General features: G+C 39.8%; 2 protein-coding genes across 6 annotated transcripts in view; one reads left to right on the top strand and one right to left on the bottom strand.

Moving 5' to 3' along the window:
• The window catches only part of trip12 (thyroid hormone receptor interactor 12), a 34,977-nt gene extending 21,399 nt beyond the window's left edge, over positions 1 to 13,578 (bottom strand). For 2 of the 5 annotated variants that reach the window (XM_077540735.1, XM_077540739.1), the window contains exons 1-14: positions 13,418 to 13,578; positions 10,773 to 10,919; positions 10,048 to 10,173; positions 9,106 to 9,884; positions 5,377 to 5,482; positions 4,504 to 4,640; positions 4,299 to 4,382; positions 4,070 to 4,165; positions 2,632 to 2,783; positions 2,453 to 2,488; positions 2,259 to 2,354; positions 1,515 to 1,607; positions 1,266 to 1,427; positions 5 to 73 (exon numbers count right to left, since the gene is read on the bottom strand). In XM_077540735.1, coding sequence (XP_077396861.1) covers positions 5 to 73; positions 1,266 to 1,427; positions 1,515 to 1,607; positions 2,259 to 2,354; positions 2,453 to 2,488; positions 2,632 to 2,783; positions 4,070 to 4,165; positions 4,299 to 4,382; positions 4,504 to 4,640; positions 5,377 to 5,482; positions 9,106 to 9,884; positions 10,048 to 10,173; positions 10,773 to 10,870 — 2,034 coding nt within the window. In that variant the 5' untranslated portion in view covers positions 10,871 to 10,919; positions 13,418 to 13,578. Of the gene's footprint in view, positions 1 to 4; positions 74 to 1,265; positions 1,428 to 1,514; positions 1,608 to 2,258; positions 2,355 to 2,452; positions 2,489 to 2,631; positions 2,784 to 4,069; positions 4,166 to 4,298; positions 4,383 to 4,503; positions 4,641 to 5,376; positions 5,483 to 9,105; positions 9,885 to 10,047; positions 10,174 to 10,772; positions 10,920 to 12,103; positions 12,372 to 12,483; positions 12,631 to 12,919; positions 13,080 to 13,417 lie in introns of those variants that run through there. The other 3 variants (XM_077540736.1, XM_077540737.1, XM_077540738.1) reach the window with 3 other exon arrangements.
• Positions 13,579 to 14,436: 858 nt separating this feature from the next.
• Positions 14,437 to 26,638, top strand: zbtb38 (zinc finger and BTB domain containing 38). Its single transcript, XM_077540258.1, has 3 exons — positions 14,437 to 14,797; positions 15,334 to 15,596; positions 21,329 to 26,638. The coding sequence occupies exon 3, from the start codon at positions 21,362 to 21,364 to the stop codon at positions 24,956 to 24,958; it is 3,597 nt and encodes a 1,198-aa protein (XP_077396384.1). The 5' UTR covers positions 14,437 to 14,797; positions 15,334 to 15,596; positions 21,329 to 21,361; the 3' UTR covers positions 24,959 to 26,638.
• The last annotated feature ends 1,231 nt before the right edge of the window (positions 26,639 to 27,869 follow it).

Raw genomic sequence — 27,869 nt, 5'->3', positions numbered from 1 at the left:
AAACCTCCTCATGTTGAAAATTGTCCACCAGTCTAGCAAAACAGAGGCAAGTGCTCTCAACAGACTTTTTGTCCTACAGGGGGATTAAAAAAGGGCAACTTAGAAAATCTGAAACATTTTACACCAATGCGTACAAAACTTACTTCTTGGGTCATATTTTCAAATACACGACAAATCTTCATGATTAAAAACCATGTGGCATGCATTAATTTTTTAGTTTAGTCGTTTATTCAAGTGACTTTGTGAAGCTGTACATCTTGCAGTATATACAGTGCATGCATATAAGCGGTGTAACTGGTCAAATCACGCTAGAAAGCAGCTAACACTTGCCTTACTTAAAGGGATACACTTGATTCAAGCCATTTTCAGCAGTAAGAAGTTAATATTTTGTCTAATTAATTCGATAATTTCATTACATTTCACGTACAATTAATACCTTTAAAAACACATTTTGCCACTTGCTTTCGACTGACATTAACATCTTGTGTGCTCAGGTAACTACCAATCATGGCTCTGTGTGCGAGTGTCACATGACTAAACCCAAAAAACAGGTGAACCATGATTGGTACCTGAGCTCTGAGCACACGGGAGTAATTTGCAGTTGACAGCAAAATGAAAAATGTGTTAATGGTAAAAGGTATGAATTGTACATGACAAATAATGACATTATCAAATTAATTCAAGACAAAATTCACTTTTTATTGCTTAAAACCCCTTCAGACCCATGGATGATTACAGTGGACATTAGATATTTGGGTGTCTAAACCAATAAAATGCATAGTTTGAATGATATCAACACTTGTGGTTCATGATTGGATTCAAGCTAACCAATCACAACCCCAAGTTGACTTGCCAGATGTTCATGTTAAAAATGTTACATATAAGCCCTTTTCCCATATTGTTCTCATGTGGGGGGAACTTTGCCCAGCCAAAAAAATGCATGCAGGTCTAAAGAGGTTAAAATGGCTACATAAGTCAAGTATCCCTCTAAGAACATAGGTGATGCAATTACTAGTGTTGCTTTTCAATAGCCAAATACCTCAGAAATTTCCATTGAAAGACACAATGCGGTAGAGGCCATAATAGATGGATTAGTTTGTCCTTTTACCACCTCTATTTTGTGATGCATATTTTAAAACACAGTCAAAGCAGAACAATGTGAATTGGTGCTACTATTAGATGTTTTTCCTATTCTAATTCTAATGTTATCTACATTAATTTGAAACCTGTTTGACACACATTTGGAGCCCTGGGAAATTAAGTACCTGATGTGCAAGTCTCTGAGTCAACAGAGGCAGAGAATCATCAACAAATTGGAACTCATCAGGTTGAATGCTCTGGCAGCAGTTGGCTGCTATGGCCAAGGCATTCCTCTGTGCATTGATGCTAAAGAATTCTAGGTATAGCAGGCAGTCGGCAAGCCCACCCTGTGAAAATGACAAGATATTAATGTAGATGTAGAATGTAATTTGGAGGTAGTGGTGAATAGACACAAGGTGCCTTTATACACTTACAGCCTGCAAAATTGCTTTGCTGTGTCGCCTCGACAGCATCTCCAAGGCAGTCAGGGCCTGCTCCGCTACGTCAATAAACTGGATCACCTGAAGCTGCATATATGACATTGCATATAAGTATTCAGGGTTGTCATCAGAAAACATTGTCCAGGAGGAGTTTGACATAAGAGCCCAAAATGAACTTGTTCAAAACCAGGTAAATGCTTTACATCAAACATTCCTGCAGTGTGCTATGAATAAAGTTCACCCAGCCCTTTATTCGCTAGAGATTGTTGAATGTTGTGGTCTACTCCATTGTTTCATACTGGAGCACTTCGTATTTCCAAGTGAAACCAAGTTGTGAATTGTTGAACATACCTTGTGGACACTGAAGGTAAGGAGCTGAACGGGAATTTTTGTCAGCCCACATATCATATTACGGACAGAACGGCACTCAAAACGGTATTATGTTGCATTGACATTCTACCAGTTTATTGGAAACAACGGTTTTTGATAGTAGTGATGCATGAAATACATGGGTGTGTTTGCATGTCATGAATAGCAAGTGGTTGCAATGGCTATTGTTCACTGCTCAAAATACATTCACTGTAAACAGTGAACCTAGTGATTGATTATAATGGGGGAAAAATATTGAGTCTCCAAGTAGGTCAGCGTTTGAGCGTCTGATTTCCTGAGAGACACCCATATAAAAAGCTGATCTTTACCTATTGCAAGAAGAAAACAGTTGGGGGCCCCATGTCTTACCTTCTCCAGGAAGACAGGAATAGCATCAACCACCACAGCTGAGGACCGGGGGAGGGCCTCCATCATATAAGTGAGTGCACGGGAGGCATGATTCATCTGGGGCATAGATAAGTTACATTAAGACAAAGCAAACAAAAACTTTTATATTAAAAAACAAACAAACAACAAAAACGTAGTGATTTCAGTATACTTACAATGTCAAAGTTATGTTCCATTTGCAAGAGTGTTATCTGTGAAAGGAAGTTGAGCAAATGGAAAGATTTGGTAAAACTTAAGTGCCATAATTTAATGTTAAAAACAAAAAAAACAAAAACAAAACAAGACTCATTTGAGCTGTGCAGAAGCATCACGGAAGAAACTGAATAAAACTGACCAAAGCCGGCACAACACTCTTGACTGGGAATCCACCAAGTGTTTCTTCATTGCCCATTACCAACAGCTGGCACATCTCAATGGCAGCTTGGAGCTGCTGAGATTCATCGCCTGTGGCCTGCAGGCCTTGCAGTAACTGCTGAGCCTTGGAGCCTGGACAAAGAATGGTCACAATTATTATTAGGGCGGGGAATCTTTGACTGTCTCACAATTCGATTACGATTTTTGGGCCTACAATTTGATTCAGAATCGATTTTCAATTCTCGATTCAAACGATTTTCGATTCAAATTTATTTGATTGACAAATGATTTCTGCTTCAATTTACAGATATGCACAACATTGTCATGATGTACTCCAGTCTGCTTTGCAAGACAAAATAACAAATAGACATTAAAATGTCTTTTTTTGTTTTTGTTTAAACATTTATTAATTTTGTATTCTAAGTGCCTTTTTCCACAAAAACAGCATGTGGGCTACAACTGCCTTTTCCCCTTCTTCATTTCTAATTTAAATAAAACCGATTTTTGGATATTAATATCGATTCGATTAATAAATGACAACCTCGATTCTTTTATGAATCGATTTTTTGGCACACCCCTAATTATTATTATTATTATTATTTTAAATTAAGCGGTTACGAAAGTGACTGTGCAAGAATATGAAAGTCAGCGTTTCCATTCTATTCATTCAGCGGCGGGCCCCCGCCATTCCTACATCGTAGCCTCCGCTCCTTCTAATTTCCAATTTAAGCAGTTGGGGGCTAGAGAGGAGTACAGCCATGCAGTGAGTGTTACACCGCATGGATGGTGAAAATGATGACCAGACAGCAGGGATCGACACTGTGACCAATTTACCACAAATGCGGTCAGCTTTACATTGTTTTCTGGTTAAATAAATAAATAAATAAATAAATCAAGCAATCATCCGTTCGGTGAGGGCAAGTGCACGTTTTAATTAGTAGTGGACTGGAACTTTGAGCCATAACTCGTTCGAATATTGTTAGAGGACGAGTCAAGATAGCCACCACACGCTGCCTGCTGAAGGGGGCTGCCAAGTAATACATGGACCTCAAAGCAATAGGGTTGGTAGGCTTTAATTCTGAAATGGACCCTCGAAGCGCTGGTGGCATGTCTTCTAACTTGACTCGTTATGGTCCACGGTAGTTCTGTCAGTTTGTCTTTTTTCCCCCCGTGTGGTGGGGGTCTCTCTCGACGACCAAGATCAATACAACACCTTCCTCAAATCATATTCAATCGCTAATGGCGTAGATGCCACAGACTTCCGGGTTTCACACATCAGTGCTGTTTCCATCCACTGCTGGCCGCACTCCAACACTCGCACCCCCACTACTACTACAAATCTACTGATTTTTCACAACCTGAAGTTGGTCTGTCCCCGCTGCTGAAAACAATCCTAGAGGAAAGAAGGTACTACTTACTGGCACCACTGCCTATGGTCCTGTGAAACAGTTGTGACATCCGGGGTCCCAAAGGACCAAATAGATGTGGGGGGAGACCTCTGGCCTCCAGTAAAGCTATTTAAAAACACACACACACACACACACACACACAAAGTGACAGGTTACACAATAAGCATGAATACTAGGCATGACAACTATTTGAAAATATGTGGTCAACAAATAGTGAGTATATGTCGAGCTGAGTTACCTTGAAGCCTTCCCATTTCTGAGTCATCAGATTCACTCTCTCCAGAGGTGGTCATGCCTACTGCTCCAGTAACTGAACTCGAAGCTGGAAAGGTAGGTCAGGTTTATTTAACTTGTGAGAAAAGCAATGAAATAAGACAACGCTTATTTTAGTTGATAATCTCTTTACTATATTTAGAAGTTAAGTTTCTCAATACAATAAGTACCTGAGGCGCCCTGGGATGCCTCATCAGTGCGAGCGGCTGACGAGTTTGCCCCATCCTGGTTGTTGTCAGAGTCAGCCATTTTCTCCTGTCGGCGAGCGTCAGCTGCCCCACGCTTGCCCAGGCCTGAGCCTCGCCGACTGTAATAAGCAGAATCAATATGAGCCACAACAAAATGATTACACGTCCATTATTGTCAAAGTCAAAACAGATAGAGGATTATTTTCATTTGAGGATATTTAATGCAGTTCTTGCTCAGGGCTGTGAATTTATGGTTGCAGTTTAAATTGTGGATTACTTGTAAGGTAGGCAGTTAGGCATGTAAATAAAAGACAGGCTGAGGAACATTTGCATCCATTCCTGGAGTGATTTCACAATGTAAATTGCATTTTACACTTTGACAGTTTGTCCTACCCTAAGAAGACAGATTTAAGTGCATTTCCAAGCTAATTTGCTCTTCCAGCTATAATATTGGGCAGTTCTAAGTTTTCCCTCTTCAATGTAATTGACCTGGAGTGTATAACTGAGCTCAGCACTCTGCAGCCACTGAACTTTTTCACCATATGCTTTTATATACATACAGTTACTGTCGGGCCAAAACCTAAACCCAAATTTGGTCAATTTCACTTTTTTTTTTTTTTTTTTAAAAGGTCTTCTCTTCACAAATCAGTGTGAAAAAAAAAAAAATAACATAAAAAAGGGGGCCACCAAATCAAATGTATTAATAGTGAATCAATCAATAGGACGTGTAAATGCTGTTAACCCATATCCTCAAAATATAATAGGACTAAGAGAAGGGTCTTCACAATGTACAGAGCACATTCATTCAAACAAATTGTCCCCAGCCTAATTCAAGATGGAGGCAAATATATATACCTGGTGCTGGCACAGGAGCCCGTGGTCTTCTGACGTGTGCTCCGCCGAAAGCTGGGGAGCTCTGCTGGAGGAGACTCGCTGCGCTTTTTAGTCGATTCTCTCAAACCTTAGGTGAACAATGGCGACATTTCAAAACTGGTCAAACACTAAATAGGCAGGGATTTGAAGACATATCAAAAAAATTATAGCTTTAGTACCCCAAATGAAAATGTATTTACAGTGGGTAAAAGTCTCTTTCAATGCCTGTACCATTGGCTTGACGGGCTAGCGGTATTAATAGCACCCATGGCACTATGACAGAACACCCCTCCATTGCTAGACCTAGGAGTCATACTTCTCTTCTTCAAAGTGAAGATTAAACATTAGATTATGATACTGAATTGTAAGAAATCAGACCATTCCTTTGTGTCCTTTACTTTGCAAATGACAAAACTAAAATATTGCATGAAAATGACATTACTCAAAACAAAATGCCTCCCAGAACTAGACAAACAGGGATTTGCATTGGTTTACTTACCATTAGTCTTGTCAATAGGCTACACTTAAACGTATCTGATGATGAGATGAACAAACTGTGAGAATTGCAGTTCTTCTAAACAGAGTGCTGTGTCTCTGCCTGCCTACAAACATAACTGAGTCAACTGATAGGCTGATAACCAAGCCAACTTAGGAGGAGTCTTCCCTTATTGGGCCCAAAGCCCAAGACACTGAGGCCCCTTTGGTAAGAACAGTGTGTGTGTGTGTGTGTGTGGGTGTGTGTGTGTGTGTGTGTGTGTGTATGGGGGGGGGACCAACAATCATTTTCACAGGTAGTACTGTATTTACTTGAATGACAAAGTTTTCATGAGAAAACTGTTGTCTGATTGCCCCTGAGCCAGACACTTTTGAATTTTGAAAATAAAATTTAAAATGCAGTAAAACCTTCCATACAGTAGCCTAATCCTTCAGGTAATAAATCAGTAGTTTGTGTGCAAGTACAGGAAAGGTCAAATGTTAACATTAGAGGCAATTAAAGGGTAAGAGTCAAGTTACAGCAGAAAATTTGTACAGGAATAAATGCAACTCCAGGTACACTTTCAACTGCAATTTCTACAAGTGATGGAAGCCTTAAAAAAAAAAAAAAAAAAAAAAGAAAAAAAAGAGAAAAAAAAAAGAAAAAAAAAAGAAAAAAAAGTAGATGACAGACTTATTTTATACAGTAAAAATCTGTGGAGTACAGTAACAGTTAAACTACTTGTTCCATTTATTCCCCTACCACCTTGCTTTAATCAACAGGGTCTTAATGAAAAGATGAATACCGATACGTATTCTTCCAAAACAAAACTACTACCGTGCTTGGCTTTCACACCTAATTCCATACAATGCAGTGAAGGAAGCACTACCATTAGCTAAACCATTACGACAGAGCCTAAATAACGTTAGCAATCAATGAAACGTCAACTGGGTCTAATCTTTCATAATAAATAGCCGAATGAATAAACAGATATTTCGGCTTTAGTTGTGAGTGTCAACTAAAGCCCTACATGACTCATCAGGGCCATGAATCTATAGTACGTCCCTTGGAATTTCTAATTGTTCTGAGTGTTGCAACCATCAGACCATTTAAATTATATTTAAAAAAAATAATTTAAAAAAAAAAGAAAAGGGGAAAACAAAGTTCAAAAGTTATATCTACATCCATTTTAAATGTTAAATGAACATTCATCTGAACTGAACCTCAAAAACTGGACGATCCTTACGGTTGCACAAAAGTAACTGAAAAAAAAAGTGAATTCCAAAATGCTGAGATTTTATTTACTTTTGTCAAGCCACTACATCAAGTCTCAAGACAATTGATGTAGCGTACTTATCACAAAATCAGATATTTGGCTGAACTATCGTTGCTTCCTTTCCATCTGTTCCCAGTCATACTCAGGTGTTTTAATGTTATACATCTTTACCCTCTATGGCACGTGCTTTGGCCTCCAGAACTGCAAACAACACTGCTTTGACAACAGTATTATTACTTTAGCTGCTCTATATCCCAAGAGGTGCACACAGTTCCTCACGAATTTATTACTGTAATGCAAGGAAGGACACTAAAGAGGTTATGTGAGGGGGCAGTCCCTTTTCAAGGTTTTTAAAATGATTCAAGTTAAGGCAAGACCTATGGCGCTTTTCCACCGTACCGGTTCCACACCGAAGCGGCAATTTTTGTCCCCGAATGTTAGTGTCTCCACAAGACATTTTCGAGGCCGAGTCGTTCCGTTGTAACCGCTGTTTAGAACCCTTTCGGCAGCAGTTCTGCAGCGCCGATCGTCGAGAGACTAGCGGGGCCGTGACGTCACCTGTCGTCTGATTGGCCGACACCAACGCCGCTGCCACCCCAAGCAACGCCGTGGCACACGCCCATTTCCTTGTTTTAAGCGAGAAAGGCAGAGGGGCCGCTGGTCTACGCCCAACTCATAAAAATACAGTATATACAATAAATAGAATGTTTTACAACAACGCTGAACTATATTTATAATTTAAAAAGGTACTTGTGGATGGATCTGTAATGTTTGTGGTTTTAAAAAAAAAAAAAAAAAAAAAAAAAAAAAAAAAAAAAAAAAAAAAAAAAAAAACATCGCAAGGCTGGTCGTGTGTTCCTATTCACTTTCACTTGAATGAGAGCTCCAGCAGCAGACCTCCATTCAGAAATAGCTGTCTTCGCGAGCCGGTCGTGAATTGCAATATTTCATCCATGGTGGTCTATATTAAATTGTAAATATGGTTCAATGTTGCCGTGACTTGTCACTCTGGAAATGTTCTCAGATCCGCACGCAATGCGGGTGTGCAAGCTTGGCGTGGACGGTTCAAATGTTGGTCGCCCCCTTCTCACCGTGCGCCAGTTGTAATGGAAAACCGGCGGTTGTAGTCTGGTGAGGTTGTGTGAGGTGTGGTGTGGTACACGGCCGTACGGGAACGATGGAAAAGCAGCACTAGTGTACTTTATGCTATCTAGTGTCCTTTATGTAATGAAATCCATTCAACAACAAAGAACATAGTCCCCATAGTGGAGACCTATTGTGGATATCTCAGAACTCAGTGGTGCAAAAAAGTGGAAATAAAAAGTGTCATTGCTGATATTAGAACTTTTTAATTTAATTTTGACCTTAAGCTCGTCGTCATGGCTGATGTCAGCCATTAGTAGGTTCCGTTCCGTTTAGCTGCTAGCTCTCCACCTTAACACGGTAAACTAAGCACTTATTTTGGGTCTTTCACAAAATCTTTCCCATTGGCTTTTGGTGAAAGGGCTACTTGTTCGTGGGATAAGTTTGTCAACACAGGGAAGACAGAGGATCCGCATCACGCAGCTCGTTGTTGCTACTGTGTAGAGATTTATATTATAAGGGCCCGTGCTGCTGCGGAGCCTCGCATTCTCAAGAAGCCGAAAAGAAAAGACTTCCGGGTGAATTGGTGACAGCGTGACATTATCCACTGTAGCATGCCGCTGATTGGTGAGCTTGGGGGATAAGAGCTCCTTAAAAAAACAACTATGACAAACTCAATATCATGTCTGAAATTGCTATTTCGGTCTTTGCAAAAAAAGACAGCCTGGTTTGTTACTTTATATATGTATTTACGAAATATATCCAGGCATTAGAGAGCACATCAAGTTGGACCGGACCTCAACATTATACATACCCTTGCAAAGAACTTGCAGTTATGTATCATCATAAGCATTTCAAGTCAAGAATGGTAACTCACGTGCTAGTTTAGCTTGTAATCCAGACGGTCCTGGTTTAGATGTCTCAGTTTTAGACGATCCAGTTAGAGACAGTTTGGGTTTTGGCAGGTTGACTTTTGGGTTGAAGCGTGTCGCCCACTCAAACTTTGAAGAGCTGGACTTCGCCTGCTCCTTGTCACGGGTACTACGGCGAGGAGAGGGGCTTGAGGCGGAGCGAGAGCGACGTGCCTTAGACTGGTCTTTCCCTTGTTTGACTCGGGCACCTTGTGTTGTAGCACTGGTTGTGCCTGTAGTGGAAGAGGAGGAGGAAGTTGAAGCAGAAGAGGAGGAGTCCGTCACGTTGCTGCACCCAGCTTTGGCTGAGGCGGCCGATTTAGACGCCAGCTTGGTGGGTTTAACAGTTCTGCCCTCGGTACGATTGGGGAGGGACACGGTGGTGCTACTTAGACCAGGGTGGGAATCCGCTTTCTTCCGTTTCTGGACCGGTGAGGCCCCAGTGGCCCCACTTTTCTTACTTTGTCCTCTACCTGATGATGCGGGTGCTTCTGGAGCAAGTGGCCTCTTCTTAGCTGGGCCTTTCCTGGTCTCTGAGGTACTATCTCTGGGTAATGACAGGGATTTGGGCTTTTTTGATGGTGTCGGTCCTAAGGTGCTAATTTGGTCTGGAGCTTCACTTCGTTTAAGTCCTCGGGTGCCTTCGCTCTTGGATTGGTGGCTCTGTCGCTCTTGCTCAGATGTCCCTGCAGCTTCTCGGTCGTCTTGCAATACAAAGGATGCCACAGACAGACCAAGTCCGCCTCTGCAAAATTGGAAGGAAAACAACAAAAATGTAACCTATGAAAGAAACAAGGTGCTCACAAAGGAATACAAACGCCGTATGACACTCTTAGAACAAAACATGCACCATATGTTAAAAACAAACTCAAGCAATGTAGTACCAAGCAAGTAGAGAGGACGGTTACCTTTTTGAGCTGTGCCCTCTGGTCTGGCCAGTGGCTGAACTGCTTGTGGCTTTGGAAGCCTTAGATATCGGCCTTCTACTTTCAGGTGGAGAATTTGCTTTTTGTTTGATCTGCTCTGACTGCAACCTGTAAGGTTGCAAATTCAAGTTCAAGGAACAGCGTGGGTGTTAAGCCACATTGAAGATGACATTTAATAAAAACATTTTTGCCAACTGCCTTCAAGAATTAGCTCTGACAAGCATGTCAAACTTAAAACTAAAACCGTATCAGTCAAATTCTGGAAATTATACGAGTGGAACCTCTAATGTTGATCACTACCTTTACTGGTAAGCTGGTCAATGAGTGGTTCATTGGGCATTAATAAAATAACTGCATATGCTTAGCATTTGAAAAAGAAAAATAAGATTTTGTTTTTCCAATTACGAAGGGTTTGGTGAATGCACGTATTACACTATGGGGTTTAGTACTTCCAACAAGGTTAAGAACCTTTAGATGCGCAATGAGCTCATTATCTTATGAGATCCTGTTCAAATTCCATGTTTTTGAGTGGCTTACTTTTCCAGAAAATTGTGGTAAAACTAAAGATCATGAAATTCAACTTAGAGGTTCCATTTTAAGTATTTAGATGTAAAAAAAAAAAAATATATATTCATTCGAGTTACATATTCATTAAATGAGATATGAGTTAATAAAAAGTATAATGATTTGTTCACAACAAAACTGACCTTCCTGCGACTGTATGGTCTTGTGGCTGGGCCGCAGCAGTGTTCCTCTGTGAACGGCGCAGTGACCCCCCTGGATTGGAATTAGGCCGGTTGGACATTGGCACCTCTCTCCTGAAGGGACATACCCTTTCTAGATACTACCATTCACTGAAATCAAAGAGAATTAGAGAAAATAATATGCATAAGAATACTTATGTTGCTGTAATACTACTACTGTAGATTATGAATTGGCATTTGACAAGTACTTGGGATATCAATGTACCACTTGACTATAATTAGGAATTACTAGTAGGTTTAATTTTATTCAGGGGAGTGCAACCATTATGGTATTATTTTATGTGTGCTTATTTAATTAAATAGGTTACATTTTAGCACACTTGACCATTCTATGGTTCTTTATTTTTAATCTTAACAGTTGGGTTCATTTGGTAAGAATTTCATGTACATGACTTCCATTCATGAATAAATAGATGCATTCATTACATTTACAGAGAACAAGTCATTCGTAAACTTGATTGTCATATATATATATATATATATATATATATATATATATATATATATATATATATATATATATATATATATATTATAAGGGCAAACAATGACATTTGCCTTTTCAAAGTAATTTTAAAATTGATGTGGTCAGTATTGTAAGAGAACCAAAGGGAAAGGTTTCACGTGTTTCATGTTTTGAACACGCACACGGTATCAACTGATACAAAAACACGTCTAAACTTTAACAACCATTTTAGACAACCACCGATTTTCAAAGGAAATAATCATGAAATAAGTACTCATAAAAAATACGCCATAGTTACTAAGCTCACAGGGCCATTTTAGGCCCTCACTGACAGTGCATCCTGGTCTTTGTTTATTCGTCCATTCGGATGGACCACGCTCACCTTTTCTGCAAAGTTGTAACGTTGTCGGCAACACGAATCAAACCGGAGATAACTCTGATACGCCAGTATTAAAACATAGCGGAGTCTATTTGTTGAAACCCTGATAATAGAGGTCTGACTTACTGACGTAGTGCTCTACAGTCACCGACTAGCATGTTAAGCTAGCAGCTTAAATTTTCCACGCAATTCGTTCCTTTCGTTTAGTTTCCTTTCGCAAGGATGCACGATAAGAACCCCAAGCCCGAAACTGGTTAACGATTGGTCAGTGGCCATTATCAGGGCACGTTGTTACAAAATAAAATGAAAAAAACGCATATAGACACTCAATCGGCTAAACCAGCTAATGGAGCAATGGGTTGATTAAATGCGTAGTTGGCGCACCGGTGTGTCAACCTTTCAAGCTCAACCTCTCAGCTAAAAACTCACTTATCAGGTTCTTCGTTGTTTTTGTTTTTTTCGTACAATCGTTCAATCTAGGTCGGTCCCATTGAATGTAATTTTCAAGTATTTTCGAGACTAGGCCCTCTTGACGGGACATGCATTCGATCGCCAAACAATTAGCGTCACATATCGAACACTGTAGCATCGAAGGCGATTAATGGCACAGCTCGCGAGCGAGTTACAATCAAACAAGCGCCAGCTAACTTATTCTACCGACTACCGTGACAATTCTGGTCTGGAAGCTCCGGCTAACAGCTATAATAGTCACCGGACTGTCGCGCAAGTTTAGCTTACGTGACTTGCTGTTGTATGTGATTAATAAAATCAACCACACAAACCAGTCGAATTACGAAGAAATCTGTTACCAGGCATTCCAACATCTCTTCCACCAGTGTCGCTGCGAACGTAGAACTTCCAAGCAGGGCTAACTAAGGTTAGCAAGCTAAGGATCACTAATGTTTTCCAAGCTGACAGAAGGCCAATGTCCCACTCTCAGTGACGCCAACTCGCGTTTGCCTTTAATGTTTCAGAGCAGACATAAGTTGACTTATCACGCGACGTGTTAGTACTGTAACTTATACAGCTGTAAAAACCGCTGTCCCGTGCCAACACGAAATTTAACCCCCTTAGCATTGACGTCCAGACTGTGAACGCATTATTCGAAAGCTAACGCTAACTTAGCCAGATACGATGGCAAACGCTTCCAATTTGTTTACTTACAAACAGTAAACTGACATAGATGGCTCACTATCCTTTTCTACCAACTAATATATAACATCGGTTCAAAATAAAAATACTGACCTTAACATCGAATGAGGTACAATAGAAAAGTCGTGTGCGGTGGTTAACGCTGAACGTTGACAAACCAAACAAGAGGGTTGCAGCTACCAGCTATCACTGGCACATAAGCTAATTCATATTAGCATGCCTTGTTGTCGCTAGCTTGCATTTTTTTTTTTTTTTTTTTTTGGTCAGCTGGACGAGATGTGATTCTCTTAACTGCGGATTCACTGCACCAATCAAATGATGTACATTACATCGCAACTGAGTCGTACTGAATTAAGTGTGCGGGCTCTTTTTCAGGTGGTATTCACCAACACGTACATGTAAGCTAGCAAAACGAAATGGCCTCTGATACCTTTTAGACACAAAAACAGAAAACCACAGACGGGATTCGAGACATTAAACAAAGAGTAGAGCATTATTTCCTCCTGTCAATTTCGATTGTGGATATTTTCGACAGGTCTTAAGTGACGCAAGTGTCACTGAAAACCGATGCATTTCTCTTAATGGTGTTACCTATTTCTTCCAGTGTTGTAGTTGTAACAGACTGTGCACCAGCTCCTCTATTTTCTCTCTCTCGGTCCCTCTCTAGCCCTTGCTGCTAGTTTCACATCAGCTGAGAGACAGACAACTGTGATATACATGCGCCTGATTCATCCGCGCAGGGACTAGATTCTACTAGATTCTTCTGTAGTAACTGTAGTTAGCTTCCGGTTTTAGCCGCAGGCAGCATATGGATCATTTCCATATGATTTACATTATCAATCACCCCCTGACCTGTGGTCCTTGTATGTTTTGACTTTGTAATGTGCAAATATAATCTAAACATAAACTCTGTGTTACGTAATAAACTCTGAATAGTTGATGTAAACAGTGAAGTTTTTTCTTTTGATAGGCTCCCAGAGATCGTAGCGTAAATCACACACTTTCAATGAAAACCGCATTGACGTTATCAGTAAGTGTGGCAACGTAAGATGGCTGCCCTCTGGCTTCACCCGGTCCGTGATCACTGATAGTGAATTGGACCTCTTCTTTTTCGAATAGTGAATTTCTAGACAAAAACAACAAAACTCCCGACTTGGCACTGTGAATACAACACCCACGTAACCAGAGTGACGGCGTCTGCAGGATGCACCCATTTTACTTTATTTCTACACATAATGGCATGAGTTGTAGTCTATGAAAAAAAACTTCACAAACAGTATTCATGACTTTTTATCAAGTGCAGCATTCATCATTGCAATTTACTTTTAAAACAAGACTCGAATGTCCTAATAGAATAACTTACCTTATCATTCAAAGTGAATAATTTAAAATATTAGATTAAAAAAATAAAATCACCCCAAGACATTATTTAATCTGTTACAAATGCTGGAATGACTCTAAACATTTTAAATAAAATATTTAAACAAAGAGTGTGACTTCGTAACAAGGTCAAAGGTCTTATTTCTTTATTATTATTTTTTATTACCACCACTCACACACAAGCTTACGTCATGTAAGCCACATGGGTCTCCAAGGGGGAGGAGCGAACCCGCGCCAACCTGCACCAAAGGCAGGTGACGGTTCCACTCCACCACCTGGAGCCCTCAATTGACGCACTTGCTTCCTAGTTTACGTTCGTCAGTAAACAGCTCTTGCGATCTCTGCTGGAAGTAATCGGCACTGCGGTCTCATTCTCCCAAGCAGCCAGCAGGGGACGCAACACGGCAAAGAAAACTGCCCGCCCGTCAGATGCCGCGAGGAGGCGGGGGTTCTAGTATGTAACGTGTGCAAAACAAGTGCTGTCATTTTGTTTCTCATTTCAGGCCTCTTTTCAGACATTTCAGACACATCAGAAAAAGATACACATCACCCGAAACCTGCGCGGGCAAGCAACGGTACCGGAAGACAGAGGTAAGCATGTGCTTTTTTTTTTCTTTGTTTCTACAAGATACCCTTCTCGCCAGTTTAACAGATGGTACAAAAAACGCCTGTCAATCTATAAACATCATTATGATTAGGTAAGGCATGCACTTGTTTTATAACTTCCATTGTGTAGTGTTATACGTAATGATCAAGATGATGTCATTTTACAGTGTAGAGTACAGTATGTCTAAATACAGCTAGCACATCAAGTGTCAAGTTATGCTAGGTTAGCCTGCTATGTTGGAATGATTTCTCTGACATGACCACACAGAATTTGACTGGAAGGTATTGGTCTATTATTAGACTAAACACCGGATACTGTCTTCTCAGCTGCCCCACCGATGACAAAAAAATATGTTCATTACATAACAATAAAGATCTGTCTGCCACAGCATTTCCTGAATACCACAGAAGTAACTAGGCCTCAGTCTGAGGCATAATGGTGGCCTATGCATTTGCATTTGCTGGAATGGCATCGTGAAGTACCGCTTGTTCCCCCCCCCCCCCCCCCCCCTCATCCACAGCCTCAAGCTTGTCTTTGTGGGTCAGTGATGCAACCAGAGTGACGCAGCAGTGGTTGCAGCTCTCACAAGGCTACTAACTATACATGGAAATGCAAGAATCATGGATCCCGTGCCAGCAGTTTGTCCCACAGACAGCTACTAGACAACGGTGAAGGAAGATGGTGGTGAACGCTTGAACCAGAAGCCAGAACAAGAATTTAGTGGCCTCAACCGCCACAGGGATTTCCTAGGCTGCACATTCAAGAACCTCTCTGCATCTTTGGGTAAGCAACTCATGCAGTGTGCGTGTTGTGGTGACATGGGCGATCCCAGGGATGCGTGTGAAGAGTGTGAATGGTTCGTCAGTGAAGGTGAGGCCCAGCTGCCCAACCCTAACTGCTTTTTCAAACATGTTCTACTCTCTGCCACAGATAGAGTAGGCTTTTAGTATCATAAAAATACAGACCATACAAATTAATTTGAGAAACAAAAACATTCAAATTAATTTGGGGTCCAGACCTCAAGGAACTTTTTTTTTTTTTTTGTTAAGTACTGTACTAGAATAAAGCGTGATTGCACATCATGATAAGCACTGCTGTAAAGTGAAAATAAACATGTTCTAAATTTGACACACCACCGAGAAGAGTGCTATAAACAACCCTACCTAATTTGAATAATTAAAACAAATAATTGACTTGTAATAAAGCACCTCATGTTTAAAATGAGGACTCAAAGTATTGAATGATTTTATCATTAAAATGAATAATAAGCTGAATTTGCGTAGTTCCTGATAAAATACACGGGCAAGAAGAGAACAGAGGCATTGTACTTTGAGTGCCTCCAGTGGCGAAACACATGAATTGCCAACGCCGTCAGTTAGCGGATGTCTTCACACAAGAGACAGTTTTTTGTTTTTTTTGCCTTTATATATCAGTATGTGTTATATCACACATGTACTGCACGCGCTGACATTCAACAATCTGTGTAATATAACGTGTATGAAATATTTAGTCTTTCTGTAGGACAGAAAAGTGACTCGAAGTGGACGCTGGAGTCAAGAAAGTACATTGCCATTGCGAGCAACAACAATAAACTTGACCTTTTTACATTCTTTTGCTTTTCTTGTATCACATTGTTAAACAGTATGGAAGTGATTGACGAATAATTAAAAGATTTAAAAATAAATGTTTCATTAAAGGTCAAAATTGAAATATAAGCAACTCTTCTATTTTGGATTCATATTTTTATATCCGACTCCAGGAGAGTCCGAGCCTCACCAGTCATAAACCTCACTGCAACGTCACTATTCGACACCACGACAACAAGATTCTCTAACATCCACATATGCAACCCCTACTAACTAGTGGTGTTAAAAGGTCTAATAGGACTGTTACTTATTTGACTTAATTTAAAACACCTGAAAAACAGGTTTGCTTCCATTAATCCTGCCACTTGCCTCATGTAAATTCTACTTCAGCTGAGCCTGTAACCTCACGCAATTTGGTGCAGATTCCAGTGAGGTCTTCACTGTACAATACCACTTTGCCTATGGTCAATTCTGAGCTTACGTCACAAGGCAAAATGGTGGCATTGAAAAACATTGGACTTTGGATGGTTGTAATTTGACTTGTGGGGATTATTTTTTATTTAAAAATGTGATGAAATGTTTGACTATTATAACTAGGGATGGGCGAGTACCGATACCAGGTATCAGTTTCGGGCCGATACCAGCCTTTTTTCAAGTACTCAAGTACTCGTGACGCAAACGAGTACAAGCGACCAGATGGCAGAGGGGGAAGACGTTAAGTGAGTCCTCCTTGCCTTTAACTGGCGCTAGCTTGCAGCAGATTTTCACCAAAACTTCACCGGTTTGGAAATACTTCAAAATTGTGAATCTTAAACTAAAAGAGCTTTTTTATTTTATTTTGAGCGTTAAGACTATTGAAGAGTGACTGTGCTGTTTTTTTTTGGTCAAAATTAAAGGAAATATATTTGTTTAAAAATATCTTTTAGTGATTTTTTTATTTTTTATTTGTCAAAATGTACTACTGGTATCGGCAGTTGGTATCGGTGAGTACTGAGGGTCTGAGTATCAGTATCGGTCTGAAAAAAAGTGGTATCGAACATCCCTAATTATAACAATCTACCTGGTTTGTATGATAGTCACAGGCAAAAACAATACAATAATGTATGTCGTTTGTTTTCACCATGTAAAGGAAACGTTGAATTGCGGAGACACCAGAAATGCCCGGATGTTCGGAACTTTCCATATGTGGCTCTACTTGCCTCGGTTCAAGGTTCATTTTTCCACTTATATGACAGGAAACGACCAAAACTACATTGCATTGAGCAAATCAGCCCATATGAGACAGACTAACATTAATAATGGAGGAGAACAAGGGTCGTGTTTAGTGGTGTGCTCAAAAAATCGATACGGCAATATATCGTTGCGGGCCTCATTACAATACACGTATCGATACGCAGGCGTCAGAATCGATATTGCTCGTTAACTTTAAATAGGCAGTTAATGTTTGCCTTTGCGGCTTGCATTGTACCTAAAAAGTAAAAACCAGCAGCGTCTTTGAAGTTAATTTGCCTTCAATTAATGCAAAAATAGCTCATCAGTGAATGGACACTGTCTTGCTAAGAAAAATTAAAGCAGAGGAAGAATAACATTTATTTACTTATAAACTTAACATTGCACGTGTCTCAATGTACCAATTTTTCTATATTTTGATTTAAAAAACAAAATGAAATGTATTACATAAAAAAAATGCTGTTTTTATTCCCCCAAATATTTCAAATAAGCACATTTTAGAGCTGTAATTTTAATACTTTGATATTTTTGCTCATATCGGCTCATGCCTATTAATAAATTTTCCTGGTGTGTCTGTGAAAACTGCCCCCTGCTCTGCTCTCTAAATGTGCGTGCACATTTAGACCAGGCATGCCGCTTGGTGGTAAACCAGAAGAGCTACAAACAAAAAAATTTTTTGTCATCCAGCATAATAAACATATCCTTTAGGTATACATATGACTGTTATTATAAAATGCAAGTAAATTCATGTAAAATATCGGGATACATATCGCCTTGAAGATCATGTATTGGGATACATATGTATCGCGATACGTATCGTATCGTGACCCCTGTATCGTGATACGTATTGTATCGTGAGGTTGGCGGCAATACCCAGCCGTAGTCGTGTTGTTTATTTACTTCCTGGTATTTCGCTAGCTACTTTAAAAATACACATTTCACTGGCGAGGAGATGAAGGACAGTAAGACAACTGACCACTGCAGCAAAGTCCTCTGAACTGTAGAATATAATACTACAGTTTCCAAAGATATGCCAGGTTAAGTTAACATTAGTGTGTGTTTATTGTTGTGATTTCTACCCGTGGATTCAAAAATGTTCAAATGACCTGGCAATGACAAATCAATTAGCAAGTAGCAGTGGTTAACAGTATTCTATCGGCACATTTGGAGCCTCGGATAGATTAGGAATACTACTTCGTAGCACCAGGTTATTCCACTGTAAAAGCACCATTATCAAGTAGAGTCGTGGTGAAGTGAGTATAGCTACCATACGGTGAAAAAGCACAAACTAGTGTACTTATGTGTGTCCTGTGTTCAGCTGTATTTACGATGCATCTGTAATTTCTGAACAGTAGAACAGTATGAATGTGTGTGATCAGTCTCTGTTTGACACATGCTGGTTTCTTTTTATGTCCAGTAGATTTTAAAAGGTCAGAGTTGCTTAGCCATATTGAAGAGATGAAATACAATGTCATTTGACACCCCCTTCCACACCGAGTTGTGGAAATAAAAGTCCTGTTTTCATGCCATAGTGGGTTCAGCTTCAGCCCCTCCCCCCTCGTCTGCAGTGCTGACGCATCTGCTGCTTGTGCATCAATGAACAGTCTCTATGTCGGCAAATATCACACCAGTGTCAGAACTGTTTTACCCCAAGCACTCAGTTGCCATGCTCATTCAAATTGTGAGTAAAAACATTTGGAGCAGTCTGTTCTTTCCAGAAATTAGGAATACTGTTGCCGCCATCTTCTCTCCGGTTCTGCATTAGCAACCACTGCTTCCATATAAGCACAGGCAAAGGAAGGCTTGTGTGTAACAAATTGTTACACCGGGTGAGATAACCATGCGTAATATTATTTTTTCTCAGCATTGGCTTGCAACTGTATAGCTGGTCTGGTATCTGTGGGGGATTGAAGATGTGTTTATGTATAGCAGAGTACTCCTGCTACCAGTGATGTATTTGCTCCGACTCTTGTATCAGGCACCGAGCTCGTGTGATGTAGCTCCCAGCATCGCACAGTTCTCGACAATCCTCTGCTATGCTTGATAAAAGTTGCCGTTTCCTGCATTTCGGTTGCCCAGCTAGCACAAAGGCGAGCCCATCCTCCAGTATAGCTACACGTTGCGGAAGGACAGAAAATGAACAGTCTGAGACGAGAACAGCAGAGCAGAGCCACTTTTGGACTTGGGATGCACAGATAGAGGCTGAGGACAAGGAAGCTGGAGGAGTCATCATCACACAGAAAAGGAAAGGAGCAAAGATGTTTGAAAAGACTGCTTTTTACAGCCCCTGCGTTTCACCGACTAGAAAACTAAAACCCGAGTCTTATTCTCGCTAAACAGTTTCTTCTTGTAAAGTATGGTAGGTTTGAAATGCATAAACAACTGACAATGTGTTGCCCTCCATTTGTTGGTGGTATGTTTTGCATGATTGATCTCAGTTTACATTTGTTATTGAAGTACACTTTAGAGGTGTATGGCATAAGCTTCGTTAATGTTTTTAGCTGTTTTGTTTAAGAAGATAGTATATACTGTAGACATTTCTTAGTTTGGGGTGGAGTGGATTTTATAAGATGTTATTAGTGATATGGAAAAATTCCCTTGAGAATTCAAATGTCGTTAGGTGTTGTGAATTTATGAGCTCTAAGAATGGATGTAAAATTTCAGCTTAACCTTTGGGATCAAAGATTTGTATCCAAACCTTTTAATTCATTTTTTTAATTAATCATTTTATGGCAACCTTAAAATGTGAAGTTGAAAGTTACCAAGCGCAGACACAAGCTATTACACACGATGCATCAGACGCTGTGATGTCATTTGGTAGGATGTCCGTTGCAGATAAAGTAAGAAATACCAAGATTATTGTACTGTAAATTTGGGGTTCTCGAAACCACGTATTTGTAGAGAAAATTGACAACAATAGATCATGCTTGCAATCCAGCATTATCCCAATACTCACCATCTAATAGTCGGTTGCTATAACAACAAAGGCCTATTGGAGAAAGTGGACAAGGAAGCTGGCTGGTTGTATTTCCAGCAATATGGGTGTTTAAAAATGGTGACCAAGTTGAGACAAAATGTAATACAGTAGCTACATGTGAATGTGATGATCAAGATGTTTGCCCAAAAGAAAGTAGTACAAGTGTCAGACCAGCGTCTCTAACATGGGTTGACCACATGTATTAACAACTTCACCCTGTGATTAATCCTCCTTTTAAAGCGACAGTGAATCAACTGCAACTTCCTTTGTCTTCATACAAATTCTGCTTTGCAATCAGTTCCACACATTTAGACAGTGAAAACTGATTATAGAGCACACCGCCATGAGTGTTTTTTGTTTGTTTTTAAACTAGGTCACAGCCATATTTTGATTTGTTGATTATCTCTGGAGTTTTTGGATTATTAATATTGCACAGAAATTCCAAATCTACCCGACACAAGCTGTACCAAGCTTTATATATGAAAACAAATAAACGGGACCAAATTTCACTCGTGCTAAATAGGAATAGTGTTTGGCCATTACAAATAGTGAATGATTTACAAAAGAATGGTGACATTGCTGGCACAGATGCTATCTGCCCGGTCGTTGCTGCCATCTAGTGTTGTGACATGAGCAAAATGTTGTCAAGGGTTATATTGTTGTGAATTTATTATTTTCATATTTAAAATGTATCACTAATGTAATTTGTTCTTTTTGTTTAGATGGCTGGGATTTGTTGCTTCACTTAGAACCTGATGGATAGTTTTCACCCTCACACCGTGCTCAGCAAGCTCAATGAGCAACGCTCACAAGGCCTTTTCTGTGATGTGACTATTGTAGTGGAGGATGTGAAGTTCCGTGCCCACAAGAACATCCTGGCAGCTTGCAGTGGCTACTTCAAGAATGCTCTGACAAATGACACGTGGAGTTCAAGCCGTGTGCTGGAACTGATGGACCTTAAGTCCGAAGTTTTTGCCTGCGTCCTCAACTTTATCTACTCCTCAAAGGTGACATTGACTTGTGCCGAGGAAAAGAAGGAGCTAATAGCAGCAGGGAAAATTCTTGGTATTCCCTTTTTAGAGAAGCTTGCAGGGCGAGAGAAACATGACAAGAATCAAAACCACCCGGACTGTGTTAAATCCACAGAGTGGAGCACAGCCGGTGTGCTGAAAAAAAACAAGAAGGAGGCCACCAGACCTGAGGAGACTGATGGTACTAGAGGACCACGAATCACCAATGCCTTCTCTATCACTCAGGTGTGTGCTGGGAACAATCCGTTCACCCCCCTGGAAGAGGGTAGGCAGTCACCAGATGAGGGCTATCTCCCAGCAAGTTGCTCAATATCCTCCTGCCTTGATGGGATCAATGAAACAACTCACACCTTTTTAGACCACTCATATGCTGTGAACCAAGTACCAGAAGAAAAAGGTCATCTGACTCAATGGGACACCAAGAAGGTGTCTAAGTCAGCAGCATTACAACCAAAGCAAAGTACTTACCGGAACTCAGGCCCACTCAAAAAGCGCCACAGGCTTAGAGGTGATTTGTTTCGAAATACATTTCCAACAAATACTGAACCACACACAGAAAAAAATAATACGTTAACCCCAATCGTAGCCGAGGGAGCGACTACTGTACATACACCCTTTCCACAGAATGAGCGAGACAACCCCATTGATGCAATTACTCCTTTTTCTAACAGCCATGTCCAGTTAGCTTCAAGTCCTTTGACACTTCCTCCTCAATCAGAGGACAACCTCTCAATCTATGGATGTAAACACTGTCCAGAGATATTTAGAAGTGAATCTCTCCTTGCAATTCACTCCAAGGTACATAAAAAGTGTTCTGGTAGTCATTTGTTTTGCAAGTTTTGTGACAAAAAATTTATCCATCTAAAACGGCTGCGCAACCATGAGCAAAACTGTCCTAAGGCTGTGAGGGGAAAGTCTGAACAAGATTCCAGAGTCGTGACTGTCAAAGAAGGGGATCTCGATTCAGTTAGCATTTTGAGCGAGGAGACCATCAAAACAGAGTTTCCTGATGACCACCCTGTGACTGACCCCCTTCTTGTAGATCAATTAGAGACCCCAAAAGATGAAAATAAGAAAAGGTTAGGTGTCAGTCAGAGAAGATACAACTGCAGTGTATGTAAACGGGTGTATATAACACTTTCCAGTCTGAAGCGGCACGAAAATGTACATTCCTGGCAGAGGGCTTATCCCTGTCATTACTGTAATAAAGTGTTTGCATTGGCAGAGTACCGTACCAAGCATGAAATCTGGCACACAGGCGAACGCCGTTACCAGTGCATTTTCTGCCTGGAAACATTCATGACATATTATATCTTAAAAAACCATCAGAAGTCTTTTCACGGGATTGATCCCACACTAGCCATTAAGCGGAAATCTGCCAATGGTGGTCTGAAAGCCAGTGTTTATCCAATTAAGCTGTATAGGCTCCTGCCTATGAAGTTTAGGAAACGACGATATAAGACATACAGTCAGACATATTCGGAGGGTGATGAAACAGACTATCAAGGCCCACTTGACAGCAATCCTCTCTGCTCTCAGTTTGAGGGAAATAGTCTGAGCAGCTGCCCTGATGGTGGTTCATTGCCTTTGACTTTCATGGCAACAACAACGATGGTGGCTCCTGTCATGCCCCGCATCAGCTTTGACAAGCCCTGTCATAAAGATATAGACCAAAGTTTGCACCACAGCTATCACCAGCGAGCAACAAGGAAAGATGGTGAGCAGAGTTCAAATTTCATTGACTTTGACTGTGCACTCCCTAAATCTAACCCAGAGAATTGTCCCATGGATAAAAAAGGTAGCCCTCTTGATGTAATTAACTCACATGACAGGAGTCAAAATGTGACATTCCTAAACTCACTGAGCACTGTTGAAAAGCTCAGTGAGTTATCTGCTTCTGCAAAAAGAGTTGAGAAAATGACAAAGGAAATGCTTGAGTCGAATTCTGAGAAAGTGAGTCTCGATAAAACGGAGGGGTCAAAGACACAAACCTATTTTGCTAAACCTGTGTGCCCGGGTCCATCTGCAGATGGTAATGCAATGCCATTATGCCAGATAACTGTAAAAATAGGTGATGAAGCCATCATCCGCCGCAGAATCAAAGGGTCCAAGCTCTTCCCAAGAAGGAAAAAGAGAGAAATGCGAAAACTAGGGGAAGAGGGGAGCCAAAGTCAACTCCATCTGGATGACAAATTGGAGAGCCCCAGGCTCCGCTTCAGACCAGGCATTTCAGGTTTAATATCTGAGACTCGTGAGGATCCCAATGATTGTGACAAGGCTGATGAGCTTTGGCGTCCCTACTATTCTTACAAAGCTAAAAAGAAGAGAAAGAATCTGAGATTCAAGCACAGGCGAGCTTTGTTTCATGAGTACAATGAGAAGGTTAGAACTGACACCGGTGCCAGTGAGGCTCGACTGGACAGTTGGCAAACAGGAGACAGTATCTCAGGTGGGGGAGATGTGAAATGTAGTCTTAACAGGAGTTGTAGCCCAAGGACACCCTACAACTGTGACATTTGCGATAGCACTTTTATCACTGAGACGGGTTTAAAAGCACACATCATTGGTTCTCACCCATATTTCTGTCGCACTTGTGGTAAACAGGGCCCCCCAGGGGAGACACCTAATGGTAATGATTACATTTGCAACAGTTGTATGGAAAATGGCTCCTGCTTTGATAATTCAAGCTGGAGCTCCAACCCAGAGAAGAAGTTCCGCTGTTCTTTCTGTCCCCAGCGGTTTCTGTACCTTGCCACCAAGAAGAGCCATGAGAAAAAGCACCAGGAGATAGGTGGAAGTAATTACAGCATCCAACCATGTTTGGAGTACATGGATAACTTCAGTGCGGAAAACAAAAAAGACTGCATCAAAACAGAGGAGGATGACAATCAAGAAAGTTCTGATGTGCAATGTGAGGAAGGAGGACATTTCTCCATTAAGAAGCCTAAAACTGAGGATACCACAGAGTTGATGACTTTGACTCCACATCAGGACATTACATACACACACATTAAAAGCTCTTCATCACCCCAGACTGAGAATGAGGCACACCTTACTTTGACATCACCCACAAAAAAACACAAGATGAAGCATAAAATGAAAAAAATAATCAAACCACCACATTCTTTAGATCTAGCTTTAAAATCATACGCTCAAAAGAGAGACGCTAATAGGCACAAGGACAGTTTGGAAATCAGCAGCGCAAATGATCATGCAAAGTCCAGCAAACTGTCTACAAAGAATGCCTTGGACTTAAAAGACAACCACATTTCTGTACACAAGCCAGAGAAAAGGATATGTAAAGATGAAACATTTTTGTAAAGACCATTAACCATGGAAATCTACAGAAGGTGAGAGAAAAAAGTTCTAGACACTGCTGTGAGTAGTAAATATAATAAACTTGTAATGTCTGCAGCAGAGCTTAACAAATTGCTTCTAAAGAACGCACTGAATATTAAGGTCTAACTTCTGCTGGAATTGTGTCCTGTAGTAAAAGAAAAAAAGTGACTTTATAATGTACAAAGTAATTTATATAGGTTGTGAAGACCTTTGGACAGACTTTATTTTATTGTTTATGCGTCACTTTTAAAGCAGATAATGTGAGCTGGCTGCAAGACCCCCAAAAATTAGGTGTTTCCCGAAAGTAGGTGTTTTTGAAAGGTTTTCTTTTTGTGGAGATGAATTTGATCCATTTTAAAATTGACGGCAATGTTTAAATGTATGTAGGAAAAATGTCAAATTTGTTGGACTCCCATGCCATTATAAATGAACATAGTGGGTTGCACTTTATACTCTCATACTCTATTACAACTTACAATAATTTATTTACAAACCGATGGAATATGTAATCCTTTTGGTTTTGAAGACACAGCACCATTAAACTACTAAATTTGTTGTGTTTATTATATTATTGTGTTTATATTGTTTATATAAACCATATAAAATTTAAATAAAAATATTCATGTATTAAACAGTTACATCCTGTTGTCTGTTTGCCGAGTTACAGAAATTAAATGATTTCTCATTGTTTAGTAACCACTGACCAATGCCATATATTAATTGAAAGAAGAAATCTTCACAAAAATACTGTAAGTAACCCCCCAAATATAAAGGTGGTTACCACCTCCTTTTGGTAAGCAAAATCAGAAAATTGTTTAAAGTGAAATAATAGCAACTTTGATATGAGAGTGGGGCACAAGCCAAAGAGGAACCCACTGAATTTGTTGACAGATCTGTATTAAAAACAGACAACAGTCATGGTGTTCAAATCACTGCTGCCACATTGCCTCCAATTCAGCCTTGCACCTCACAAGAACAAACCACTGGTGTTCATTTGCAATAAGTTACAGTGGGTGTTTGTGTATATCATACTAACTTGGTGCACTCTAGTGGTGTCGATCTTGAATACAGTATTACAATCTCCTTGTTAAGTTTGTTGCACTTTAGGTCATATCTGGCTGCCCTTTTTGTAAGCAGACTAAATAAAAATGTAGCTGTAGCTTCCTATATTATTAATTAAAGTTGACTTTGTTTTGGTGCTCATATAGGTTTGTATAATAAAACTTGATGCTTGCTTTCCTTTTTTTGTGGAATTTGATGTAATAGAATATTATCATGTTCTTGTCCGTATGAAGGTTTGCTGTACACGTTTTGATGATTTTTTTTTATTTTTATTTTTTTAGATAATTTACAGTACTGTAGTGAATCGTGGAACAGCTTTAGAAGTCACACAAAAACCTGGAGGTCCACCATCATGCCTGTCCTGCAAGATGTTCGCATATCTCATTAATAAGGATTAACTTTATGGGGGATGGGTTGACAGAAGTTTAATTTTTATTTTCCCCAAGGAGGAGGAAGACTATATGTTAATAACCATACAACAGGAAATTGAACTTGATGTGACGTAGCAGCATCAAATGCAGTTCTGTAATCTGTGCATATGTCTCTGTTCTGATTACTTACTTCAATTTGGCAAAATCTACAAAAATAAAAGACTACAACAACTAATACAAGATGTGTATAGAGTCAGAAGGAAACGTTTTCCCTCTGCATGTTAGTCACTGTGTCCTGACATGCAGATTCAGAAGGTGATTGTACTTTTTTTTTTTCTTTTTTTGTAAGAATTTCCTATAAAACCGGTAAAGAGATCATAAAGATTTTTATGATGGCACACATCGTTTACATTATTTTCTGTAGGGAACATTTTTAAAATCTAGACATAAAGGAAAGGGGAAATTGGTAATTTGACCGTTCCAATACACACAACTTTAAGTATGCAATAACTATAATTCTGCATGATGTCTTAAATATTTAATAAGTGTAATAATGTAAAAAAACACGTTTGAAAACATACCTGTATGTGTGGCCTGCTTGTATATAACTCATCCACCAGATGCCACTATTTTTCTGTCTTTCCAATATGTATTTTATATTTAATATAGAGAAGTGATTCAATTGAAATTATGATTGCTATGTATAATTAAAGTTCTGCTTTTGGTGTAATTTTCTTAGTGTGCTGTCTACCTTCCTGTTCCTTCTGGCACCAGGGACACGGCACCAAATTTTTTAAATAGCATTGTCACGAGTTATGATTAAAGTGGGGCGAACATCTAATGCAGAGAACAGAGAGCTACTTCTTGGGTACTGATTAATGTGAAAAGCTAACAGCTACACACTTCTGAAATAACACATTTGTTCAGATTGCCTTTACCTTAAAAAATTATATTCATTCAAGACACTGATCATGTTCTCTCAGTTTTAACCTGTTAAGCCCATGTATAATGTTATTAACGAGTGCATTCATCATTATTGATAATTAGTATAAGGCAGGGTGGTAGGCTTATTAACTATCCTGCAGTTAAGTCAAATACTATACTGTACTATACATACTAATAGTATACTATGCTACCAAAATATTTTAGCGGATAGGAAATTGTACTGCCTGCAATATATTGAACATTGGATATGCTGTATAATGGTATAAGAAAATGATGAAGAACTTTTGATTTATTGACGATCCAATGGAGATTAAAGAGGTACGAAAAGAAAGAGTCATACTTCTTTCTTTTTTTAACATGTGCTGTATCTCTACATGGGTAATTATTACATATATCATAATCATGGGCTGTTTTACGTTACCATTTCTTGCTTTCATTTGATGTTTTGTTTCCTCTGTATGTTTGTGTGAAATGTCATTTCTCTCACAAGTGTTCTGTACCTATACACAGATTCT

This window comes from Festucalex cinctus, chromosome 13, assembly GCF_051991245.1.
Source record: "Festucalex cinctus isolate MCC-2025b chromosome 13, RoL_Fcin_1.0, whole genome shotgun sequence".
NCBI classification, from domain to species: domain Eukaryota; kingdom Metazoa; phylum Chordata; class Actinopteri; order Syngnathiformes; family Syngnathidae; genus Festucalex; species Festucalex cinctus.
Note: the sequence above shows the minus strand (reverse complement) of the source record. Positions and strands in the feature narration are given on the sequence as shown.